Genomic DNA, 27365 nt, shown 5'->3' on the forward strand with positions numbered 1-27365 from the left:
GGCGAAGAGAAGCTTAAATATCGATATCCGTTACGCAATCATGTACAAACATATAATTGCATACATTTGGGCTATTGATGTAATTTCGTCGACTACAAAGCAAATTCATCCTTTGTTGTACGAGGTTAAACTTGAGCATAATGAAAACCGGATTAAGTTTAAGTTATTCCTTCACGAATTTTCGAACTTTTTATCGAACGCTCTTCTGGACATGTGTTGCATCGCATTTTTTGGACGCTTGAGCCCAAATTTTTTCGAACTCCTGCATGTTCCCAGCTTCCTTACCAGTCTTCTTGAAGACCCTCTTCACGACTGCCCAGTAACGTTCGATGGGTCGAAGCTGAGGGCGATTTGGTGGATTGATATTTTTCTCGGCGAAATTTATACCCTTTTCCGCAAGCCAATTGAGAGTGCCAATTGGCATAGTGAGCCGACGCTAAATCCGGCCAAAACAGTGGAGGTGTACTATGCTTCATATATAAAAGCAGCAATCGCTTCTGGAGACACTCATATCGATAGATTTATGCATTTATAGTTCCGGTAATGTAAATAATATTGACTTTAAAACACAGGAACATATTACTTGCCATACCGGTACCTTTTGACCGATTTTCTCCACTTGAATCGACCTGTCCGCTCACATCCTCCCCAACGACGACAGTAAAGTATTGTGGACCTGGAAGGGTTTTTGAGTCCTCCTTTACATAAGTCTCATCGTTCATCAAAACGCATGCATCCGGACTTTGCAAAATACACTGCGTATACAATTTCCGGACCCTTGTTGCTGTTCGCTTCTTCTTTTCTACACTTTGTTTCGAGATTTTCTGCTTCTTGAAGGTCTTCAGGTGATTTCGCCTCTTGATACGCTGGATCATTCCGACACTCGTTCCTGCTTTTTTGGCCAAATCACGTATTGACATTGATTTGTTCTTCATGATTGGAGATACCACTTTCTGGTCCAGTTTCGGATTGGAAGAACCGGGTTTTCTGCCTCTTCCTGGTAGCTCATCCAACGAATAGTGTTCCCCAAACTTATTAATGATGCTTTTGACACTGACATGATGAATTCCAAACCGCTTCGCCAATTTTCGCATACTAATACCCTTCTTACTTAGCCATGTGTCCAGAACCTTAATTTTCACTTCCTTTTCAATACGCGACATTTTGAAAACGCAGAATTTCAACCGCACGAACAAGTAAACAAACGAGAGCTTACAGCCAAACGCACAGCATGCTGTGATCTGAGCATAAAAAACCATCACAAATACATGCGTACAACACAAATGTATGTGGATAGCTTATTTTCGATACACTCCTTATTTCGGTAAGAAATAACTGGTCGAGTTTTCAACAACTGAGTGCTTACACCTAAACCTTTAAGTGCTTACACCTAAACCTTAATTTACAAACTCATGGTGGGGTTTGTAAATGGCAACAGTATTTAAAAGCTACGAGGGATCTATGGGGTTGATGGAAATGTTGACGTAGGACTACACATTCGAACTGGATTACCGATCCCAGCTGTTAATTCATTGGTAACTGATTTTTTCAGTATGAAAAACATTTCATCACAGCATTACCTTAAGGAACGGTTGCCAACAAAAGTTTATTTGTGCTGATATATCAATAAAATGAGAATGTTCGGTAGTTCGGCTATTCTGAACTCGTCAGCAAAAAAAATCACCCTTTAAGGTGACCGTGGACAGAAGCCAAGGAAAAAAATGTAAAAGTATTGGTGAAACAATACTTTTTCATATAGTAATAGTATTTGTGAGTAGAGAGGAATGAAATAATAATATTTGTGTGCTGAAAGGAATACAGTTGCAAGAACAAAATGTAAACATTGATACTATTCAAATCACCTAACAGAACAGAGTGGACTTATCTCATCTTCATGCTCGTTCTGGAGTTAACAAATTGCAATCATGAGAATATAATGATTGTGCCAAAGAAGATAGTTTACTATTTGCCTTCGTTTGGTTTTTGGCATTTTTCTTACATTACAAAGTAAAAAGGAAGCTGTAACAGCTTCCTTTTTACTTTGTAATGTAAGAATTAAGTATTAAGTATAGTAACACCACACGAAATCAGAACAAACTCTGTTGCAATGGCTTTTTGTATTATTTTAATTTTTGAATATGAAGCTCACATATTCAAAAAATACAAACCAACAAATTATACATTTTCCATTTTGTCGACAACATCATCGTTTTCGGATAGGGAAGCAACCTCACCCAGAGAACAGTCAAGTGGCACTTGACGAGAGGGCTTGATGATAAATCGGCTATTTGCTCTGAAAAGATTTATCATGCAAATTTGAAGATATAATATATTGATGAAAATATTTTACAACTTTCCCTATTGATACCAAATTATTGGAACAAGTACAGTTTCTAAATTCCGTGGTATTGTTTTGAACCGGCACTTCTGGCAGTTCTTCCACTGTTTGAACTGATGAGTCCCGCACATACTCACTACCCAAAACACACTCTATCAACATATTCCATTTATTTTTCTATTGATTTCGCGAATGAGCGCTGCTTTCTTCTTCTTATATGGACGAGGCATTTCGAAAAGATTGCAATATTTGAACTGTTTGTTTATTTTTTGCATTCCATAGCGACGGTAAATAAGACAACAGGGTTGCTGATAACTAGGAGGGGAAGCAGTATTTGAAATGGAAATTAGGCAAATGTAATCGTTTTTTTTAAATATTGAAACTTTTTCGAAAGTAGTTTTGATCCATAATTTTATTTATATCAATGTGCGACTAATAAAAAATATTGCCATTTTTAGTGCATTGCAATGTTTTTTTTTTTCTAATTATGTATGGCATCACTGCCAATATAAAAGGGTGGTATTACCAATACTAAAGCAGACCGACAAACTTTTTATCGTGGATTTTCGGAAAATTTTCAAAACCAGAACTGTGAGTTATACAAAGATTTTATAATAAAATGTTTAGAGCAGATGATAAGTTTACCGGTGAAGAACAACTCAAAAGTGTTTCATAAAGCTTACTTATGTCACAGAGCTATAATCAGCAATTGAAATCTTGAGGTGAGTGAAAAATAATAACATTCTAAGAAGAAACCTTCTAATGAAGATCCGTAAAAGTTTTGCACAAATCATTCTTCAGAGTTGATAGTTTATCGTAAACATATATCAATACGATGAGTGATTATGTCACCAAATTGCAGTAGCAATTCTACGCAACATTGTTTTGCTGAAGGTGGCATGGTGCTTCGCTTTAGTATTTGAAAATTATTTGACTTTTTAGACTTTTTTGTAATAAAATTTAAACTAGGGGCTCGAGCTTCACCATGCCATGTTAAAAATCACCATTTCGCACGACTTTGCACGCATTAATTACCATTGTATGAAGAGAGCCCATACGGGATTACTGTGCGGCTCTAAGCGGCTCTACAGCAGAATTGCTACTTGGTGATTATTGCTTTTCAAACCACCCGTAAATTTCTTACGCAATTTGAAATCTTCCTCTTGGATGTCTGTTCTCTGTTGTTCGGGTAATAATCAACTAGGATGTTGATAGTACCTATTGTCTTTCTCCGGACAGAACCAGTCTAAATGCCGTGTGGAATCCGACAGAAAAAAAACTTAACCTACAATAAATCCACTGGATTCCTGCTTCAGAAAATCAGTTTTTAAAAAATACTGCTATTTGCCTTTCTCTATAGAAAGGTATTAGAATTGCTGGAAAAACCGACTTTCGAACGGAGCCTCGGAGACCCATAGTGTTATATACCATTCGACTCAGTTCGTCGAGATCGGAAAATGTCTGTGTGTGTGTGTGTGTGTGTGTGTGTGTGTGTGTGTGTGTGTGTGTGTGTGTGTGTGTGTGTGTGTGTGTGTGTATGTGTGTGTGTGTATGTGTGTATGTGTGTGCACTTTTCGAAGATATTTGAACGCGCTCAATTTTCTCAGAGATGGCTGAACCGATTCGAACAAACTTGGGCTCGTTTGAAAGCTACTGTCGGGCCATTGATCAAGTTCGAAGATCAAATGGCTGTGACTTTTGGTTCCGGAGATATGATTGTATAAGTGACGTAACCGACAAAACACGTTGATTTTTACCGCTCTTATATATATAAGGGTGCCAAAATTTTGGGATCACCTCTATTTTCGTTAAGTTCTAGTGCTCAAAAGTTTAAGCACCTCGAAAAAAGCCTTCATGCAAAATTTGACCTAAATCGGACATGCTTAAGGGGTGCTGCCCGGTGGTAAAGGTTTGACAATTTTCGATCTTGAAAAAGCACCATAGGGGGGAGTACATGAAATTTCCAAAATAGAAAATTTTTTTTGATGCCAAAACTCTTAAAACTGCATAAAACATCGAAATTTAGTGTCATCTAAAAAAATTTTTTTTTGAAAAAATCAACTTTCTGGGACTTAATTTTTATATATTTTCTAAATCCCAAAAAGTCGATTTTTTCAAAAAAATTTTTTTTCAAGATGACACTAAATCTCGACGTTTCATGTAATTCTAAGCCTTTTGGCATCAAACATTTTTTTTTCGATTTCGAAAGTTTCATGTACTCCCCCCTATGGTGATTTTTCAAGATATATGAAAATTTCACTAAGTGGACTAAGAAGGCTTTTTTTTAGATTAGCATCACAAATAGGCAACGCAAATGTCAAGCACTAGTTTGGAAAAATGATGCTGACTGTGTGACATAAACACTGAAGCATGCTTTTGTGAACTACTCGAATCAATCTGAATCAATTGGTGTCAAAATTAGCATCCAAATTTATTTAATAAAAGTATGAAACATATTTTCATGAGACTGTTATGAAAGAAGAGAAAGGCATTATCACACCACTAGGTGGATTAAGAAGGGTTTTTTCGTTTCGGCTTTGAAAGTAAATTTTTTTTAAGTTTTATTGAGAACTGGTTCGATTTATCTGACTGTAAATCAGCACAAATTATATACTCTTGCAAAAACCGAAAAATTACGCATGATGGTGAATCTAAGCTGCTAGGATACGGACTCTCTTCGACTCATCAGTACATTAGCAGTTCTCCACTTCAACCACTGAGCAGACGTAAAAGTAATGCTACGTGTCAAACACTTATTATCGTCTTTCCCTATGTGCTAGGAATTCGGCACATGTTTTCGCTCGGCACTTCAGGATCTGGAACGTTGATTTATCACATGTTGCATAAATTCTCATGTGTTCCTATGTGTTGAAAGGTGTTATCTACGTGTTTCTGCGCCGAAGGCTCGGTATGTTTACCACCGATTTAAGTCATCTTTATAAAATTCAATAATACGAATTTATTTTTAAACTGCACCGTATGTTGATTTGCGTCATCCGTAAAGTTCTAGCAAGTTTTGCTGTGCACATACCCACTAACACAAAACCGTTGTTATTGATATTACTTAAATGAAGCACCGGAGCGATAATCATTGTCAAAGTGAATAATCACGATCGTCCATCGTGATTTCGGAGTAAAATAGAATTTTTCTACATCGTTAATTATTCGATAGCTAGTCTTACGACACTTCACATGTTTGTGAAAATGAGCAGCGCCGCCGAGAGAAAAAACGGGCCCGGGTGGATAGCAATACGTTTAGTGAGCAAAAAAAAAAAGACTTCACTCCATCTCCGGATTGAACGAGTAAAAATATCCCTTCTCAGGGGCAAAAAAAATGAGTACAACGCAGTGTTTATCCTTTGAAAGCATCTATCAGTAAAATGGTAAAAAGTACGAATATTCGTTTTCGAATGCACAATTAGGCATTTTGAAGGCTGTTATGACCAAGGCTAGCAGTATGATGTTATATAGCGTTCGAATCAGTTCGTTTAATGTCCAAAAATGTACATTTTGATAGGATGCTATTCGCATTGTTGTAAACAACGCGAAATGACGCACCACTACTGAAAAAATAAAATAAACGGGTGGGTTTGCTGCAAACTAATTTTAGATTTTCAGTTTAGATCACCCAATTGACTTGTAAATTTTTACACATTCCATTTAAATCTGATAACACCGACAATGATATGCAGATGACGCTTCGATAGGGTGATCGAGTGATCCCTCGCTTGAATATTTTTTTAGTTTCAGTTTTAATAACACTTTTCTCTAATGAACACACACTTGTCACAACTAAAATATCACTCAAAATAACTGTTTCGATCAGTTACTTTACTACCGGAGTTGTTTTATACACATTGAAATTAGACTTTTTTGAGAACAACACTTACACGCAGAGAAACATAATGTAAAATAACCAAATTTGAGTTTCACACAACAATTTTTTTTATTGAAACAGTAACAAAAGAAAAACTGGTTTGATATTGCAAATATTGCTGATTGAAACTACAAACCATGATCATTAATATTGCTCAGTTGATTAGTTTGTTTCAATCAATATTTTGATAAAAAAAAACAAATATTCTACTTGTGCGTTCCCTGTCAATTGATTGACAAACAAATTCACAGTAAATTCAATTTGAAAAATTATTTTTATATGAACAAACTCTACTTTCAGTTAATTATTTTTATCGCTTTAAAGTTACAAACTAATTAGTTGAAATAAGTGAACTTAAATTTAGTTATTTCAACTAACGCGTTTTGTTTGTTATAATCACATGTTTTTGTTTGTTTTCAGGAATGAAATGATTTCTTTTAAACAAATTTGCAAGATAATTTTTGATACTACTTTTATTTCGATTTATGCTCGTTTTTAAATTCTTGAAAACCAAATTATTCTCATACCACAATCAGGTCAAGATCTTTGAATTAAATAATTGTTATGTAAAGAAAATGATGCAATGCAATTTTAATTAGAATATTATAAATTTTCAATATATACGCTTGGATTGTTCAAAACCTCTTTATGGAATGAAAGAATTAGATAGAATTTTACTGATAAAATGCACACAAATTTTATCTGCGGGAAAAAAATGCTCTGGTTTATAAAAAATAAAACTAATATGGTCCATTTGAATAGTAAACTTTGTTTACATCATTAAAAAATTAAGATCATAGATAAATCGAACCAAATTTTTTCTTGATTTAAAGATATAGCAGGATTTAATCAACATAGACATTGCCGATAACATCAACTCAACTTTTGTGACCATGTAATAAACAGTTAGTTTTTTTCAACAATAGAATCAGAGGGAAAAATTTATTTTTTCATTTCAAGACCGAAATTTTGATTTCAATCAAGCAGAAAACATTGTTAATGTTGAAGGAAGGAATTAGTTCAGAACAATCATATTCTAGCCAGAATGCATCATAAATCAAATTTAAAGATCTACTAATGGTTTTGTTATAAGCAGTGTGCCTTAAATAATTATATTATTGAATAAAAAAAAACCTGTTTTAATCCACCTAGTGGTGTAATGATGCCTTTCTCATATACATATAATATTATGGTATTCTATTCAAAATTTTTCTCTTCGATTTTTGAAAGAAACCAAGAGATTACTAGTATAACATAAAGAACAAAACAGTGCTTTGATTGCGTAGGTCATCCTTAAGAAAAAGAAGTGGGTTCACTATTATATGCACTTCCGGCACCGGAACCCGAGAAACGATATAATCAAAGTCGGTTCGTACGGCCACCAACTAACCAACGTACAAACTCTACTAGTACGCACTCTTAATTACGATTTAAATATTTGTTGCATCCGAAAATATGCAGTAATTTTTGGTAGGACCATAAGACCTTGCAATTAACCCTAAGATTGTGAATAACGGTTTATACATTTTTTACGTTTTTTGTTCCGCCGGTTTAAGTGACGGTGTACAATATTGAACACACTTTACCCTATAATTCCGGAACCGGAAGTCGGATCCGGATGAATTACAGGAATTCCATATGAAACCGGAAGACCTTTCATTTGAATCTAAGTTTGTGAAAATCGGTCAAACCATCGCTGAGAAAAGTTAGTGAGATCCATTTTGGTAAATATTTGTTTATTTGTTTATTTTATAGTTCATCTGACAATGTATGTCTTAATGAATAAAAAATTTAATGTATAAGTAAAACTTAAAGTACATTATTACGGTAGACAACACGAAAACGATCAAGTAATCTAAGATAAAAAAACATTAGACGACACGTTGAAGTTAAAATATTCGGCAAATTCATTGAGTCGTAGGCAAACGGATCTGAATGGTTCATTTTGACCATATAGTGTGTTACGAGTTTCCAATAGCAGAAAAGGTCGTTGTCGAAGAGGCCTCTCAGGAGTATACAAATTTAGTCGCTCGAGTAAAGCAGGGCAGTCTACACTACCAAAAGCAGTTTCGCAGCAAATGATGCTTGAGCATATGCTCTTCTCAATTCCAAAGGTTCAATATTTAGTAAACGGCAACGGTCCTCGTATGACGGTAGCTGCGTTGGATCAGACCAAGGTAAAAACTGCAATGCGTATCTCACGAATTTTCGTTGAATTGCCTCAATCCTGGTAATCCAATTAGAGTGGAACGGGCACCATACACGGTGGAAGGAAATAATCCTGCATTTTTCGACGCTTAAGTCCAGAAGGTTTCTAGAGCACCAATTTTGGAATACATTCAGCATTTTTTGTAATTCGATGCAGTCCGAAAGGCACTTGATGATTTGAAAAATTTTTGTATCGTCTGCGTAAAATAATCGACAATCCAGTGACAAAAGCAGAGACACATCGTTTATGTAGATCGAGAACAGCAGCGGGCCGAGTATGCTACCTTGTGGAACTCCAGAAAGGTTCGAAAATTCATCCGACATAACTGAGTCAATTAAAACTCGCACACAGCGTTGCGATAAATAGGATCTGAACCAACAAACTGCACGAGTAGAAACGCCAAGTAACTCCAATTTCTTTAGAAGGATTCCATGATCTACCCGGTCGAATGCCGCCTTAAGATCGATGTAAACCGCATCAATCTGCAACCCGCAGTCCAAATTCCGTAAACAGTTTGAAGTGAACTGCATGAGATTTGTCGAAACCGAATGTTTTGGAAAGAAGCCATGTTGTTGAGAATTTATATAATTTTTGCAACAAGAAAACAAAATGTCGTTCACGATGATTTCAAACAGCTTGGAGCAAGCACACAATGATGTTATTCCTCGATAGTTAGCAACATTACGCTTGTCGTCTGTTTTGTGGACCGGAAACATATGGGATGACTTCCAACGCAGGGGAAACTCACTTCGCTGAACCGAGAGATTAAACAGTATTGCTAACGGATTAAAACGGTTAAAAATTCTCTAACAAAAGCGCGTCAGACTCACGAACAGTGTTGCGAGAAAAAGACTTGACCACTATTTCCGGTACTTCCGGAACCGGATACCGGGAACCAGGATAGCCGGAATCAGTTTGTTTAGTTGCCTACTGATCATGACTATCGATTTGTGTAGTTTTGAGACCAGTTTAGAAAATTTTTCACGTATTTTGTTTCGCCGGTTTAAGTGACGGTGTACAATATTGAACACATTTTACCCTAAAACTCCGCAACCGGAAGTCGGATCCGGAATAAATTCAGGAATTCCGTATGGGACCACGAGACCTTTCATTTGAATCTAAGTTTGTCAAAATCGGTTCAGCCATCTCCGAGAAAACCTAGTGAGATTATTTGACACATACACACACACAAACAGACATTGCTCAGCTCGATTATCTGAGTCGAATGGTATATGACACCCGGTATTTTCACTAGTCGGGTTTTCAAGTGATTGCATAACCTTTCTATATGAGAAAGGCAAAACAGTTTTGTTATTTTGAACATGCTTCATTTCTCTGCTTGTACACTCTTACCAGCCGCTAACTAATTTTGGGTCAAAACCAACCCAAAATCAACAAAAGTGCATCTCCCCAATTTTGGGTAACGAGTGATGACCTCAAAATTTAGGTGAATCTAAGTTTAGTACAATACCGGTCCCGGGTTGGCGGCTCAATGCATAGGACGCTGGTCTTACAAGCCAGTTGTCGTATGTTCAAGCCCCGATCTGGAAGGATTCTTAGTGTCAGTAGAATCCATAGTACCTAGCCATGCAATGATTCTGTACACTAAGAATCGGCTGCGAAGTCTGTTGAAACAGAAAGGCCAAATTCCACAAAAGGAATGTAGTAATGCCAAGACTTTAGTACAAGTGTTATGCCATAACAAAGCACGCTACCCATTTTTTTACGATCAAGTCAAAGTTTTATATTTATGTATATTTATTTATTTATTTACAATCAACAGACACAATTTGGTCCTAATGATAATTCCTAATAATATTCAGAAAATTTGTACGTATTCTGCTTCGTGACACATTAAAATCATACCCAGATGAAACGCGGTTGAACGATCTCTGTAAACCAATAATAGAACCGTTTGCGCCATAGTTGGTACGTCGTATAGGAAGTCGAAAAAAAAGCACTGTTGCGGAGAGCTCTGGGTCGCACATTAATATTAATTTCGTTGAGCAAAACGGGACAGTCGATCCTACCGTTGAATATATCTGCTATTATCAAAGCGCGTGATAATTCTCGTCGCACTTGTAATGTGTCGAGACCCATTAATAACCCACGACTTTCATAACTGGGTAGTTGATGAGGATCGGTCCACGGCAATCGACGAAGAGCGAAGCGAACGAATCTACGCTGTATTCCCTCAATTCTATGAGCACCGTTCAGGTAGCAAACTGCCGAGCAATATTCGAGAGTTGAACGAACAAGCGAGCAGTAAAGCGATTTTAGACAGTGTATGTCTGTGAAGTGCTTAGTTATTCTCATTAAGAATCCTAAGCTACGGGAAGCTTTAGCTACAATGTAACTGATGTGATGCTTGAATGTAAGTTGCTCATCGAGATGGACGCCAAGATCCTTAACGCTAGTAGATCTTCCAATCGAGGATCCATCCAGAAAGTATTCGACATGCAATGGCATTTTTCTCCTCGTGAACGTAATGGCCGAGCATTTATCTGGATTTACAATCATACGGTTAACTTTACACCAATCTGCGAAGATTAACAATTGCCGCTGGAGAAAGGCTACGTCTTCTAGGTTGCGGACGATGTGATAGATCTTGACATCATCAGCAAACGATAAGCGGGGACCTTCCAAGGCAAAATTGACATCATTGAAGTACAGTAAAAATATTAACGGTCCTAGATGACTACCCTGTGGTATTCCGGATGATGCGAGGAACTCTCCGGAAGTATGATCGTCAATTTTAACTGCTAAACGACGATTCCTAAGATACGACTGCAACCAACGAAGAATGTTCGAACTGAATCCAAGTCTGTCCAACTTAGCAACCGTGATGTCGTGGTTGATTATATCGAAAGCCGAGGAAAGATCTGTGTAGATAACGTCCGTTTGTAAACCGTTAGACATTGCATCAAACACATAAGACAAAAACGATAGTAAGTTTGTGGTTGTTGAGCGGTTAGGCATGAAACCGTGTTGAGTATCGACGATACATTGCTTGCAGTGATTGAAAATTGGTGTCAGTATAACCTTTTCGAACAGCTTTGGTATAGCGCTAAGGGAAGTGATACCGCGGTAGTTGTTTATATCCTTTTTATCGCCTTTCTTGTGGACTGGGAACATAAAGGAAGCTTTCCATAAATTGGGGAAAACTTCAGTAGCGAGAGACATTCGAAACAATTTGCAGAGGGGAGCGATTACTCCACGCGAGCACTTTTTAAGAATAACTGCCGGTATTCCATCAGGGCCTGGAGAATTTGAGGCTTTCATTCCTACAATTGCCGTCCGTATTGAGTCTTCGTCAATATTGATGCAGTTCAATGAGTTATTAGACAGGGGAACGTTAAGTGCTGCGGCAGCAATTTGCTGCTGAGTCAGGATTTCATTTGAAAAAACCCTAGAAAACTTTTCCGCAAACATCTGGCAGATCTCCAAAGCTCATTGACGAGGGCAACCCAAATTCTTTCCTTTGCTCATTCACATGTTTCCAGAAATACCTTGGATTTGATTTCAGTTTTCGTTGTACGTTGTTCAAGTAGTTGGCATGGCAGCGCTTAACGGTTTTCTTGTACAACTGATTTATCTGCACGTAGTGATTACGCAGGGAAAAACCTCCATGTTTAGAATACCTCTTTAGAGCGGCTCTTTTGGTCGTTTTCAGATGTCTCGCTTCCGCAGTCAGCCATGGTGGATGCCGGGTCTGCCGTCTCGATCGTTTCGGTACATAGTAGTCGATTGCGTAGCTCATAACATTAGAAAACGTCTGCACAGCAGCATTGACATCATCGTTGTCGAGAACTTCATCCCAGTCGATTTGCGTCAAGAAGTCGGTCATATTGGTGTAGTCGGTTCTACTAAAATTATAGCAGATGATGTCCGTTGGAATGCAGGCGTTCTGTAAGCGATTTGAATCGAGCACAATATGTAGTGGAGGATGATGACGAACGGAATTGACCAGAGGGAACGGTGAAGCACTAATATTTGGTGCAACATCTTCTCTACTTGAAAAGCAAAGATCCAACATCCGGTTATTTTCATTAACGACAGGATTCGACTGTCGAAGAAGGTTGAGGTTGTAGCCGTCGAGCATGGTTGTAATGCCAATGTGGAAAGTGGAGAGCGCCGGATCAGGAAAGAAGAAACCACCGGAACTTGTTTGCCATTTTATGCTGGAAAAGTTGAAGTCTCCCACAATCAAGATTTCATCTACGGGTAGTACATGAGTGGAAGTAATTTCTTGCAACGACTGTATGTGTGCATCGATTAGCGGTAGATCGCGGCATCGGTCCGGAGGAAGATATATCACACAAAGGTAGAGGGAAAAATTGACCAGTTTCAAACGCACCCAAACCTGCTCGACGCATTTACCAGATGCGGTTTCGATCAGTTGCGCCTTCAAACGACGATGCACTGCGATAAGCACCCCGCCTCCAATAGTTTTTGAGTTATTTAAGGGGCTGCGATCGGTACGGAAGACTTCGTAGTTGGATCCAAAACCTTGAACGGAGAGCGTACAATCACTGAGCCACGTCTCCGAAAGAGCGATGATGTCGAAGCAATCATCCGAACAAGCCAGCAAATAGTCGGTGATGTGCATGTTCATGCCTCCAACGTTCTGGTAGTACAAGTGCAGCGGTTGACTAGATTGATCGTGCGATGGATAACTGAAAACGACGGGAAGTGAATCAACGCCTGAATCGTTTGAGACTGAATTGTACTTGCCGTCTGAGATGGTTTGGAAGACCCCTTCCGCGTTCCCACTCACAGGGCCGGGACGACTGATGACCGCAGGCTGCAATAGCTCGACTGTGGGGAACGTATCAGGGGCTTCCATGGTGCGAACATCTGTGCATCCCGGTATCCGATTCAGAGCGAGAGGAGGACATCTATAAGTGCGAGAGAGATCAGCACTTGGAAAGGACGGAATATGCAAATACTTGCCGAGATGAGACATTTGGAAGACTCTTTCACCACACCCACGCACAGGACCAGGACGACTGGAGAACGCTGGCTGTTGTGGCACGACTGTGGCGGGGGGTTCGAGAGCTTCCAAAATATCAACTTCAGTGCGTCTCGGTGTGGTTCCATTGTACTCTCATAACGTTTGCCGGGGCGGTGTTCTCATCAAACGGAGCGGGCTGGGTGTTACTTCGTCTACATTCATAACGGTGCTGCATCCATTTTCGTCGGGAATCGGTGGAGAAATATCGATTGGAGGATACCAGATGTTTTGCTTTTTGTTGTCTTCGAACTCGCGAAACAAAACACCTTGTGGCCAGGTGTCGGGATTAAGAGCCGCTTCCCGAAATTTGGGCAGTATCCCAACTTTGAAGGAGACAAAGTTCACCGTGACCGTGACCGTGACATCTTCGCTGCACTGTAAACCATCTTTTGTTAGCTGCGAAACCATCTCCTTACTAACGCTGGGGTGAAAACGTGACAAGTAAATCCATACGAGGGAGCAGGGCATTGGAATTGTTGCGATATTACAGTTATCCGATGGTTTCCGGCAACCTTCCAAGGTTTTACTTGGCTCAGAACTATCTTCCCGACGACGCTTCGCATTGGGACCAAATCCGTCGGGCTTCGGCGGCAGCGGCGACGAAACAGGCACTTTGCGCGAGAGACGAGATATTTGCTGGCTATTCTTTTTAATTTCGGCCTTCAGCTCAGCAAAAATCGATTCTGTTCTCTCTGCGATAGATGCAAATGCGCTTCCAAACGAAGAAACCGAGTCGCGGAAACGAGCAAGTTTGATCAGTTTACAACACTCATCGCATATCCAAAACAGGTTGGGATTTTCGTCCAAAACTTTCAGAAACGGCTTGTTGGGTTTGGCGCATTTCATATGTACCAAATGATGGCAAAAACCTGAACACTCAACGAAATCTTCCTCCGATTTTACAGTTTTGGCACAACGATCACAAGCATTAGCCATAGTGAACAAATCTCAGGCTGCCAACAGTGATATTCAGATGGCGCTTCGGTCGGGTGAGAAAGAGCGTGAAACTGAGTATCTTGATAAAACGATATCTTCGATAGGCGTCACTTCGCGATACGATAGCAAAAGAGCGGCAACGAAACTGACCGAAAAACACCACGAATTATCTTCACTTCACCACGACACAAAAAACTGTCCAATTCTTATCGAGACTACGAGTAACGCAGGAAATAAAAACGAATAAAAACCACTATAAATCAATAAAAAGTGCTAGTGCGTCGATCACACAAACAATGGCGGTACGTTGTTTACAAATTATAATTATAATGAGTAGATATCGACCTAATTTTGGGTAGCTTATAGAAGAGCTCGACAATGAGTGATTTCTCCTAAAATAAGTGAAGGTAAAAATGATTTTCACTGTAGAACTGAATTCGGAGCATGAATTCTGAAAATGAGTTCAGTTCTATAATTCTAGAACTAAATTTTTGACCTGATTTCTTGATCAGTTGCAACTAAATTCTGAATCTATCCCAGACTTCAAATTTAGTTCATGCACCGTGTTCCGACATTTGAAAATTAAACTAAATGATGACAAAAAAGACTCAACACTCGTTAACATTGGATAAATTTCGCTAACCAGTTACTATTTGTTCTGTGTCGCTTGATTGTATGATGGAATATGTTTGTCGTCAATAAGTCATAAAAGTTGCCAAATTCACACAATCTACTAATAATGCAAACGTCTTTCCATATTCCGGAATGTGAAAGAAGCATGTCAGTTTTATTCGTATTCACGTTCTTTGGTTACGTACGTGACATTACCCACCCGTCTTTTTTTGTTTTCGGCTTAGACTAACTTTCAACGGGCACTTAATCGTTTGGAATTTCTTTCTCAATGCGGATGTTGACAGGTAAACGTAAACATATTGCCAGCGCCATCTAACAGTCAAACCGGCAATCTTTAACTAATATCCCTGGTATGATTAATTTGAGATGACGACCATTTTGGCGTTAAGCGGTTATGTTGTGCAGACTGTTAAGATCCTATGATTGCAGTGAAATAAAATCAATAACAATAGTTATATTTTATGTTTGAAAATTACTAGATTATTTCACTTAAGAAAACAGTATAACAACGATCAATCATCGATAATTAGTCGCCCATTTTCGTTAGATGTTCCTTTATTTGAGCAGATCATTTTCCCAAACCGAATCACAACTAAAGCCATGTACCGATGAACGTTTCCGGTCAGTTATATTACCTACATATCTATTTTATGGATATACACACATTTCACATCTAGTCCAGTCGGGTGATTAATCAGATTTCACAGCGAGGTAGCAGTTTTTCAATTCCCTTCATCCTGACCGTGTTCGGTGGGAGCTTCGATATCCGGTTTCGGCTGTTCTCCGTCCTCGCCCGCCGTTTTGCTCTCCCCATCGTTGGCTTCCTGTTCTGGATGATGATGATGGTGATGATGGCAGTGATGCTTTTCCTCACTGGAAGAATCTTTTCCTTCGTCGTCGTCGTCGTCGTCGTTGTCCTCTTCTCCGTTGCATTCATCGTTGGTGGCATCCTTCTCATCGACAGCAGCAGCTTCCTGAACGGGACTCTCGTCCGGTTTTGGTTCTGCATCATCTCGCTTTTGTAGTTTGGATGAAGCCGCTTGATGTGGTGCTGAATTTAAGGGTTCAAACGGTACCATCGGAGCGGAAATTTAAGGTTTAAGTCAACGGATTCACTCACCTGCAGCAGCCAGCGACATCAGCAGGCAACAGACGACGAGCGCGAAAATGGCGATTTTCATTTTTCTAACGATTTCGATTTGCTTATCAACGGAACGGTTTTTTTTTCACTATCAGATCTGTCTCGGGAACTGCAATCACGCCAACTGATAGCATCCGTTGCGGGTTGGTAGGGTTTTATACTGTTTCGCGGCAAACTGACTTGACATCCAATCTCCGACTATGTAGTTAAAGTAGATAGCCATCCATCCGCAAGTACGTATTGTTTTTCGGAGATGAAAGATTGATTATTTTCCGGTGGCATTGTTTTGACTAGCGATCGGAATATTACTGCGCGCTGTCTTCCCCGCCACAGACACAACTTATTCATTCTATAATCACCTCCCGCCGTCACCCTGATCTGAGGCGGTAATTTACTAATAATCAAACGTGTAATTTCTGTGTTTTCTACTTTCATTGCCGCCAGATGTACGCCATCACTTGGCACACGAACCTGGTGCAGAGGCTCGGTGAGCTGGAGGTGCTGATTCTGCTGGTGTCCTGCATCTGTCACGACTTGGATCATCCCGGGTACAATAACATCTATCAAATTAACGCCAGGACCGAGTTGGCACTACGGTAAGTAAGTCGTTTCGCCGTCCGAACAAGTCACGGTGCAGGTAATTTATCAACCCCCAATCAGTTCTACCCGTCCGCGTGTCCGCCGTGTGCGTTTTCATTTGTCAAATTTCCTTAGCATCAAATTCCAACCAAACCTCGGTGGAATGGAAAAAAGAAAACCAAAGCCAGCGAGGTGGGTGTGCTGTTTTCACGCTTCACCACCAAAACCAACCGAGCGAAGAGCCTTTCACCGCCGAAGAAGAAGAGGAGATTTCCCTTCGCTGGCTGTCAACGCCTGGAAGTAGGCAAAAATCCATGACGGTGGTAATAAAATTGAGCCTTTCGCCAAGGTCATGTAACATAATCCATCGGATCGTACGCGCGTTCGTTTGCTCCTCCTTTAGTCGCCAGGTTGATTTAGGGAAAAGCTGACATAAGCCGGTGACATGTGTATGAAAGCATTTTGCTGCCGCCTGTAGCCTGAAGGATGTTGACTTGGAGCGTACACAAAAATTAAAGCAACTTTTCGTACCCAACTGGAAGCGTCAATTACCTGCAGAGAAGTTCGAGAGGGTGAAGAGAGAACGGAAACATAGGGAAAAGTGTCAACTAATGTTTCATGATCCACTTGAAAGGGTTTGTTTTATTTTCATTCACCTTCGGGGAGGGGAGGGGGGTAGCAGATCCGGTTCATTTTATACAAATTAATTAGACGGGTCCAGTTTCCCAACATAAAGTATCCTACGGCAATTCAATCGATAGTCGTTTGCTAGACTGATACGCCAGAAATTAATTGTTTTTCGGCCTCTTGTTTATTTGAAAAGGCATTAAATAAATAAATTTTCATATCCTTCAAACCAAATCGAAAAATATATAATTAAAGTATATAATTACGATAAAAAAAAGTATATAATTACGAGAAAAACTGAGAAAATTAAGAGTAGTGGTAAAATGAGAAAAAAAAATAAACAAAAAACTGGCGAAATCGAGAAAACTGAGTAGCACTGAGAAAACTAGACTACAATACATTTGAGAAATGTGAAAAAACTGAGAACACTGAAAAATAACAAAGAAAGTAAACTGAACAAAATCAGCAAACTGAGAACACCGAAGAAACTAAAATACATTGGGTTAAATGAAAAAAATCTAAAGGAAATGAAAAAACTTTGACAATTTTGAAACTGAAACAAGACAATAAGACAATAAGACAATAAGACAATAAGACAATAAGACAATAAGACAATAAGACAATAAGACAATAAGACAATAAGACAATAAGACAATAAGACAATAAGACAATAAGACAATAAGACAATAAGACAATAAGACAATAAGACAATAAGACAATAAGACAATAAGACAATAAGACAATAAGACAATAAGACAATAAGACAATAAGACAATAAGACAATAAGACAATAAGACAATAAGACAATAAGACAATAAGACAATAAGACAATAAGACAATAAGACAATAAGACAATAAGACAATAAGACAATAAGACAATAAGACAATAAGACAATAAGACAATAAGACAATAAGACAATAAGACAATAAGACAATAAGACAATAAGACAATAAGACAATAAGACAATAAGACAATAAGACAATAAGACAATAAGACAATAAGACAATAAGACAATAAGACAATAAGACAATAAGACAATAAGACAATAAGACAATAAGACAATAAGACAATAAGACAATAAGACAATAAGACAATAAGACAATAAGACAATAAGACAATAAGACAATAAGACAATAAGACAATAAGACAATAAGACAATAAGACAATAAGACAATAAGACAATAAGACAATAAGACAATAAGACAATAAGACAATAAGACAATAAGACTATAAGACAATAAGACAATAAGACAATAAGACAATAAGACAATAAGACAATAAGACAATAAGACAATAAGACAATAAGACAATAAGACAATAAGACAATAAGACAATAAGACAATAAGACAATAAGACAATAAGACAATAAGACAATAAGACAAATCTTTTTGCAAAACACGTTTTGCTATTGTACCGTTTAAATTGTTTACACTGACATCCCGTTCGAAAAATATACTAGAAAAATGGCAGAAGAAGAATTCAAGGAAACTATGAAAAGTGAAAAGGCTAAGAACAAACAGAAAAACTAAGAAAAATAAAAAACTAAGAACGACAAGAAAAATTGAGATTAGTAAGAATGATAAGAAAACTAAGAATATATAAAATTTTAGAAAATACTCAATACGTAAGGCAAACTGAAAAAAGATCGAAACTCAGAACACTAACAAAAATACGCATCTGAGAACATTGAGAAACACCGGTAAAAGCTGAGAAAACGTGATAAAACTAGGAATACTGACAAAACAAGAAAACAGAGGAATTTGAGGAAAAATACAAAAATGCAAGATAATCGAAAATACTGAGAGGAGTACAAAATACTTAGAGCATTGAGAAAACAAGCAAAGATGTAAATCTAAGAACACAAAATGTAAAATGAGAAAACTGAATAAAAAACCAACAATACAAGAAAGCTGTTAAAATGAAGAAAAAGGTAACTAATGGAGCTGTGGAAACAAAATTAAAAAAAATTCACGAAAAATAAGAAAACCTGAGAGAGCAGATAAAACTAAGAGCACTGAGAAAACAAGAATATAATCTATCTGAGGCAACTTAGAAAAGTGAGCAAACTGGGAAAACGAACAACACTGAAAACAATGAGAAAGCAAGAAGACCGAAAAACTTCGATCTCTGAAGAAACTGAAAAACTATGAACAGGGAGGGAACTGATAAAACTAGAACACTGGGGAAATGTAGAGAACTCAAAATTTCAGAAATCTTATAAAAAAATGGGAGCATCGCAAAAAAATTGGTAATAAAAAAACAAGTAAACAAGTAAACAAGTAAACAAGTAAACAAGTAAACAAGTAAACAAATAAACAAGTAAACAAGTAAACAAGTAAACAAGTAAACAAGAAAAGAAAAAAACTCGAATACAAAAAATTTGGCAGCAGAAAACTTAATCGAACTTTATCTAAATCCAGCAATTTTGCAATCTCACAATCAAGAATTCAGATACAGAGATTCCAAGATTCGGGATACAAAGATTCTTAGAGATGGATACAGTTTCAAATTCCTTAATTCAGGAATACAAGATATTAGGAATTCAAAAATTTTATAATTCCGGAAATCACGAAATTCAGAAATTCACGAAATTCACAATTTCTCGAAATTCAGGAATTTACGAAATTCAGTAATTTACGAAATTCACAAAATTCAAGAATTCGCAAAATTCTGGGTTTCACGAAATTCAAGGATTCACGAAATTCTGGGATTCACGAAATGCAGGATTTCTCGAAATTCAGGAATTCACGAAATTCAGGATTTTACGAAACTCTTTGTTTCACGAAATCCAAGTGTTCACGAAATTCAGGGATTCACGATATTCAGAAGTTCATTAAATTCAATAATTCACGAAATTAACTAAATTAAGGATTTCACGAAACTCTGGGCTTCACGAAGTGCTTTTTCTCGAAATTCAGACGTTCACAAAATTCAGGATTCACGAAATTCAGGGATTCATGAAATTCAGGAATTCACGAAATTCAGGAATTCACGAAATTCAGGATTTTACCAAACTCTGGGATTCACGAAATTCAGGAATTCATGAAATTCAGGAATTCACGAAATTCAGGATTTTAAGAAACTCTGGGATTCACGAAATTCAGGAATTCACGAAATTCAGGATCTCACGAAACTCTGGGATTCACGAAATTCAGGAATTCACGAAATTCAGGAATTCACGAAATTCAGGATCTCACGAAACTCTGGGATTCACGAAACTCTGGGATTCACGAAACTCTGGGATTCACGAAATTCAGGGATTCACGAAATTCAGGAATTCACGAAATTCAGGATCTCACGAAACTCTGTGATTCACGAAATTCAGGAATTCACGAAATTCAGGATTTTACCAAACTCTGGGATTCACGAAATTCAGGAATTCACGAAATTCAGGATCTCACGAAACTCTGGGATTCACGAAATTCAGGGATTCACGAAATTCAGGAATTCACGAAATTCAGGATCTCACGAAACTCTGTGATTCACGAAATTCAGAAATTCACGAAATTCAGGATTTTACCAAACTCTGGGATTCACGAAATTCAGGAATTCATGAAATTCAGGAATTCACGAAATTCAGGATTTTAAGAAACTCTGGGATTCACGAAATTCAGGAATTCACGAAATTCAGGATCTCACGAAACTCTGGGATTCACGAAACTCTGGGATTCACGAAACTCTGGGATTCACGAAATTCAGGGATTCACGAAATTCAGGAATTCACGAAATTCAGGATCTCACGAAACTCTGTGATTCACGAAATTCAGGAATTCACGAAATTCAGGATTTTACCAAACTCTGGGATTCACGAAATTCAGGAATTCACGAAATTCAGGATCTCACGAAACTCTGGGATTCACGAAATTCAGGAATTCACGAAATTCAGGAATTCACGAAATTCAGGATCTCACGAAACTCTGGGATTCACGAAACTCTGGGATTCACGAAACTCTGGGATTCACGAAATTCAGGGATTCACGAAATTCAGGAATTCACGAAATTCAGGATCTCACGAAACTCTGTGATTCACGAAATTCAGGAATTCACGAAATTCAGGATTTTACCAAACTCTGGGATTCACGAAATTCAGGAATTCACGAAATTCAGGATCTCACGAAACTCTGGGATTCACGAAATTCAGGGATTCACGAAATTCAGGAATTCACGAAATTCAGGATCTCACGAAACTCTGTGATTCACGAAATTCAGAAATTCACGAAATTCAGGATTTTACCAAACTCTGGGATTCACGAAATTCAGGAATTCATGAAATTCAGGAATTCACGAAATTCAGGATTTTAAGAAACTCTGGGATTCACGAAATTCAGGAATTCACGAAATTCAGGATCTCACGAAACTCTGGGATTCACGAAACTCTGGGATTCACGAAACTCTGGGATTCACGAAATTCAGGGATTCACGAAATTCAGGAATTCACGAAATTCAGGATCTCACGAAACTCTGTGATTCACGAAATTCAGGAATTCACGAAATTCAGGATTTTACCAAACTCTGGGATTCACGAAATTCAGGAATTCACGAAATTCAGGATCTCACGAAACTCTGGGATTCACGAAATTCAGGAATTCACGAAATTCAGGAATTCACGAAATTCAGGATCTCACGAAACTCTGGGATTCACGAAACTCTGGGATTCACAAAACTCTGGGATTCACGAAATTCAGGGATTCACGAAATTCAGGAATTCCCGAAATTCAGGATCTCACGAAACTCTGTGATTCACGAAATTCAGGAATTCACGAAATTCAGGATTTTACCAAACTCTGGGATTCACGAAATTCAGGAATTCACGAAATTCAGGATCTCACGAAACTCTGGGATTCACGAAATTCAGGGATTCACGAAATTCAGGAATTCACGAAATTCAGGATCTCACGAAACTCTGTGATTCACGAAATTCAGGAATTCACGAAATTCAGGATTTTACCAAACTCTGGGATTCACGAAACTCAGGGATTCACGAAATTCAGGAATTCATGAAATTCAGGAATTCACGAAATTCAGGAATTCACGAAATTCAGGATCTCACGAAACTCTGGGATTCACGAAATGCAGGAATTCATGAAATTCAGGAATTCACGAAATTCAGGATTTTAAGAAACTCTGGTAGTCACGAAATACAGCGATTCGCATAATACAGGAACTCACGAAATTCAGGAATTCACGAAATTCAGGATCTCACGAAACTCTGGTATTCACGAAACTCAGAGATTCGCGAAATTCAGGAATTCATGAAATTCTGGGATTCACGAAATTCAGGATTTTTCGAAACTCTGGGATTCACGAAATACAGCGATTCGCATAATACAGGAATTCACGAAATTCAGGAATTCACAAAATTCAGGAATTCACGAAATTCAGGATTTAACCAAACTCTGGGATTCACGAAACTCAGGGATTCACGAAATTCAGGAATTCATGAAATTCAGGAATTCACGAAATTCAGGATTTTAAGAAACTCTGGGATTCACGAAATACAGCGATTCGCTTAATACAGGAATTCACGAAATTCAGGATCTCACGAAACTCTGGGATTCACGAAACTCTGGGATTCACGAAATTCAGGGATTCACGAAATTCAGGAATTCACGAAATTCAGGATCTCACGAAACTCTGTGATTCACGAAATTCAGGAATTCACGAAATTCAGGATTTTACCAAACTCTGGGAATCACGAAATTCAGGAATTCATGAAATTCAGGAATTCACGAAATTCAGGATTTTAAGAAACTCTGGGATTCACGAAACTCTGGGATTCACGAAATTCAGGAATTCACGAAATTCAGGATCTCACGAAACTCTGTGATTCACGAAATTCAGGAATTCACGAAATTCAGGATTCTACCAAACTCTGGGAATCACGAAATTCAGGAATTCATGAAATTCAGGAATTCACGAAATTCAGGATTTTAAGAAACTCTGGGATTCACGAAATTCAGGAATTCACGAAATTCAGGATCTCACGAAACTCTGGGATTAACGAAATTCAGGAATTCACGAAATTCAGGAATTCACGAAATTCAGGATCTCACGAAACTCTGGGATTCACGAAACTCTGGGATTCACGAAACTCTGGGATTCACGAAATTCAGGGATTCACGAAATTCAGGAATTCACGAAATTCAGGATCTCACGAAATTCAGGATTTTACCAAACTCTGGGATTCACGAAATTCAGGAATTCACGAAATTCAGGATTTTACCAAACTCTGGGATTCACGAAATTCAGGAATTCATGAAATTCAGGAATTCACGAAATTCAGGATTTTAAGAAACTCTGGGATTCACGAAATTCAGGAATTCACGAAATTCAGGATCTCACGAAACTCTGGGATTCACGAAACTCTGGGATTCACGAAACTCTGGGATTCACGAAATTCAGGGATTCACGAAATTCAGGAATTCACGAAATTCAGGATCTCACGAAACTCTGTGATTCACGAAACTCAGGGATTCGCGAAATTCAGGAATTCATGAAATTCTGGAATTCACGAAATTCAGGATTTTTCGAAACTCTGGGATTCACGAAAAACAGGGATTCGCATAATACAGGAATTCACGAAATTCAGGAATTCTCGAGATTCAGGAATTCTCAAAATTCAGGAGTTCTCGAAATTCAGGGATTCACGAAATTCAGGAGTTCACGAAATTCAGGGTTTCACGAAACTCTTTGACTCACGAAATTCAAGGATTCACGAAATTCAGAGATTCGCATAATTCAGGAATTCACGAAATTCAGGAATTCACGAAATTCAGGGATTCGCGAAATTAAGGAATTTACGAAATTCAGCGATTCACAAAATTCAGGAATTCACGAAATTCAGCATTTTACCAAACTCTGGGATTCACGAAATACAGGGATTCGCATAATACAGGAATTCACGAAATTCAGGAATTCTCGAGATTCAGGAATTCTCAAAATTCACCAAATTCAGGGTTTCACGAAACTCTTTGACTCACGAAATTCAAGGATTCACGAAATTCAAGGATTCGCATAATTCAGGAATTCACGAAATTCAGGAATTCACGAAATTCAGGGATTCGCGAAATTAAGGAATTCACGAAATTCAGGATTTCACGCAACTCTTTGATTCACGAAATTCAGGAATTCACGAAACTCAAGGATTCACTAAATTCAGGGATTCGCGAGACTTGCGGTTTCACGAAATTCAGGAATTCACTAAATTCAGGAATTCACGAAACTCTCGGGATTCACGAAATTTAGAAACTCACAAAATTCAGGAATACACGAAATTCAGGAATTCACGAAATTCATGAAATTCAGGAATTCACGAAACACTGTGGTTCATGAAATTCAGGGGCTCACGAAATTCAGAAATTCACGAAATTCAGAAATTCACGAAATTCAGAGATTCACGAAAACGAGTAATCAAAACATTCACGAAATTCAAAAATCCACGAATTCACTCAGGAACTCGGGAAGTCAAGTAGTTAGGAATTAGAGAATGAGAGTTCTAGGGAATGAAGAATTGAGCAATTAATTTAGAGATTTAGGTATTCAACGATCCAAAGAGATCTCGGAATTCGGGGATTCCAGGATTCCGGGATTGGAAAATTTATGGATTCCGGGATTGAGAGATTCAGAAAATCAGGGATTCACGAAATTAAGGAATTCGCGTAGTTCAGGAATTCAGTAATTCACGGAATTCAGGAATTCTCGAATTCACTCATGAATTCGGGAAGCTTTAAATCAGTAATTAGATAATTAGATAGTTTGGGAATCAGAGAATTAAGAGAATAATTAAGATATCCAGGAATTCAAGAATCTAAAGAGATTTCGGTATTCGAGAATTCCAGGATTCCGGGATTGAGAGATTCATGGATTCAGGGATTCAGGTATTCCGAAATTCAGGAGCTTAGGAATTCCGGGGACTCGTAGATTCAGGTATTGTGAGATTCTCAGATTTCGAAATGCAATGAAGGTGTTTGAAATCAAATCTTCAAACGAAGCTCTATGAAGATAGATGTGGATGGACGACCAGGACATGATGATAGTAATTGAGTCCTTAAAGAGGACAATTACTGCTTCGAACTGATTTTCTAGAGAAATTCGGAAGATTTAACGTTTTCTTCTAACAAGCTATGCTGAAAAGTTGCTCTACAGGGTTCTTCGTAGGCACCAGGCTATTCTTTAAAGGCAGTGGTTATGCTATTTGATTTATGGCACCGGAAACTTTTTCAATATATTGCACTCTTTTCTGACTGCAGTGTGTTGCATGGGGTCAATGTATGTTTGGTTCTATATTAATGTAATTCATAGTTTTGCTTGACCTATACTGTCGGCCAATATTTGTTTGTCAAACGGAAGTGCAAATACGTATTTTACAGTTTAATGAATAATAAAATATTTGATTATTGACTGACTGATGGCAATGGTCGAAATCAAAAATCAAAAACTTCACATCAATCTCATATGCTCCCAGATCGGAGATTTCCATCCAGGCCGGGGGAATAAATAAATCATGAGGCTCAAATCCAATTTGCTTATCAGTACTGCCTTTGGAACAAATTGCTTGTTACTTTATGGCGACGGCAGCAACTGAAATGAGCGATAAATTTGGCATAAATTTACAGTGACATTCGACTGTGGTTAGCCGCTGAAAATTATTGACGCATAAAACATTACCGCGATTGCATCGGACGCGGAATGCCGACATTAGCCTTCAGTAGCGCGGCATGCAACGCGCCGTCGCACAGTGGTTCGAATCTATAAAAACGTGGACATAAATCAGTAGCTGCCAAACCGTTCCTTTAATGCATATAGTTGCTTTGAAGAAATTATTTACAAATATATACCGCGTAATTTGATCCTATCATTAATTGTTCATGGCCTACTTTAACAAAAAATGTAACCATAACTTTTTTTTCTGAAGAGATAGAAATTTATTTTCTTCTACAAAGTTTTAGAACTATTAAAAATAATTTACTTTGTCAAATATACTAAAAGTCTAGGTCGCACCGTTTCGGATATACAAAGAGTTTTTATGGCAACCCCCTTAAAATCAGTTTTTTATTCATAAATTGTTTCGAGTTATTTTGTTATGCATACTTTGTTTGGAATAATTGTAGAATTTATAAAATCGCATATTTTTGTTGAAGATAGTGCATAGGTTTGTTCTTTCCTGGCAAAGTTATGCAACATTTTACCTATTTTTTACCTAGGATAAAACCTTGCACCGAAGCGAAATATGCAACTTTATGCAGCTGATTTTTACAAAATTTGTAGGAAAAGATGTGCCCAATATCATAAAAAAAAATCTAAGTGGAACTCGGTGGAACTTTTTTTTTAGGTCTTTTCAAAGTTAGTTTTAATTACTGAATTATGGCAACCCCCTTAAAACTAGTTTTCTAGTCATAACTTGTTTCGAGTTATTTTTTTATGCATACTTCGTTTGGAATAATTGTAGAAAATATAAAATTTCATAATTTTGTAGAAGCTAATGCATAAGTTTATTCTTTTCTGGAAAATTTATGCATAATTTTACTTCTTACCTAGAAAACCTTGTGCCGAAGCGAAATATGCAACTTAATGCAGCAAACTTTTATAACACTTATAGGAGAACATGTACCTTATCAAATTTACTTTCCATTGAGAATATCTTGAGTAATATTCGTGTGACTCATTCCCACTATGGCCATGCTGAAACCATGAATGGTTAAGAAACAGAGGGCGCACAGCGGTCCAAAACTGGAAAAAGACGGTCACAAGTCTGTACAGACTTTCACTGATTTTTAAGAGCTAACGTGTCTTCGAAGAAGTTTTACAAAATTATATAACGCTTCTTTTGAAAGTAGCACCAATTTTTGTTAAGGGATAGTACCGATTTCGACAAAAAATAATTTTGTTTTTGACGAAAATTTTTTTTTCTATCTCATTTCAAAGAAAAAATATTTCAAGTATTTTTGCTGAAGATATGAATAATGTAAAAAAAATATTTTTTGAGATATTCGCTTTATTTTAAAAACAGT

At 37.7% G+C, this 27365-nt stretch overlaps 3 protein-coding genes across 7 annotated transcripts in view; 1 reads left to right on the forward strand and 2 right to left on the reverse strand.

Annotated features, from left to right (window-relative positions):
• Positions 1-27365, forward strand: part of LOC131427071 (high affinity cGMP-specific 3',5'-cyclic phosphodiesterase 9A) — a 446805-nt gene that overhangs the window by 405001 nt on the left and 14439 nt on the right. For all 5 annotated transcript variants that reach the window (XM_058589982.1, XM_058589985.1, XM_058589986.1 and 2 more), the window contains one exon: positions 16593-16744. In XM_058589982.1, coding sequence (XP_058445965.1) covers positions 16593-16744 — 152 coding nt within the window. The remainder of the gene's footprint in view (positions 1-16592; positions 16745-27365) is intronic.
• LOC131427072 (uncharacterized) lies at positions 11066-13766 on the reverse strand. Its single transcript, XM_058589987.1, has 2 exons — positions 13155-13766; positions 11066-13100 (listed from the first exon to the last, which is right to left on the reverse strand). Exons 1-2 carry the CDS (start codon positions 13388-13390, stop codon positions 11834-11836), a joined length of 1503 nt encoding a protein of 500 aa, XP_058445970.1. The 5' UTR covers positions 13391-13766; the 3' UTR covers positions 11066-11833.
• LOC131427076 (sarcoplasmic reticulum histidine-rich calcium-binding protein-like) lies at positions 15545-16287 on the reverse strand. Its single transcript, XM_058589991.1, has 2 exons — positions 16128-16287; positions 15545-16058 (listed from the first exon to the last, which is right to left on the reverse strand). Exons 1-2 carry the CDS (start codon positions 16186-16188, stop codon positions 15730-15732), a joined length of 390 nt encoding a protein of 129 aa, XP_058445974.1. The 5' UTR covers positions 16189-16287; the 3' UTR covers positions 15545-15729.

This window comes from Malaya genurostris, chromosome 2 (assembly GCF_030247185.1).
Source record: "Malaya genurostris strain Urasoe2022 chromosome 2, Malgen_1.1, whole genome shotgun sequence".
Classification (NCBI taxonomy): Eukaryota; Metazoa; Arthropoda; class Insecta; order Diptera; family Culicidae; genus Malaya; species Malaya genurostris.

Bases quoted from the DNA above. Each gene is read 5' to 3' on its own strand.
- LOC131427072 (XM_058589987.1), bottom strand. From the start codon at position 13,390: ATGTCTCATCTCGGCAAGTATTTGCATATTCCGTCCTTTCCAAGTGCT. The intron at 13,101-13,154 runs GTACAATTCAGT...CGTCGTTTTCAG, and splicing joins CAAACCATCTCAGACGGCAA to TTATCCATCGCACGATCAAT.
- LOC131427076 (XM_058589991.1), bottom strand. From the start codon at position 16,188: ATGAAAATCGCCATTTTCGCGCTCGTCGTCTGTTGCCTGCTGATGTCG. The intron at 16,059-16,127 runs GTGAGTGAATCC...CCTTAAATTCAG, and splicing joins GATGTCGCTGGCTGCTGCAG to CACCACATCAAGCGGCTTCA.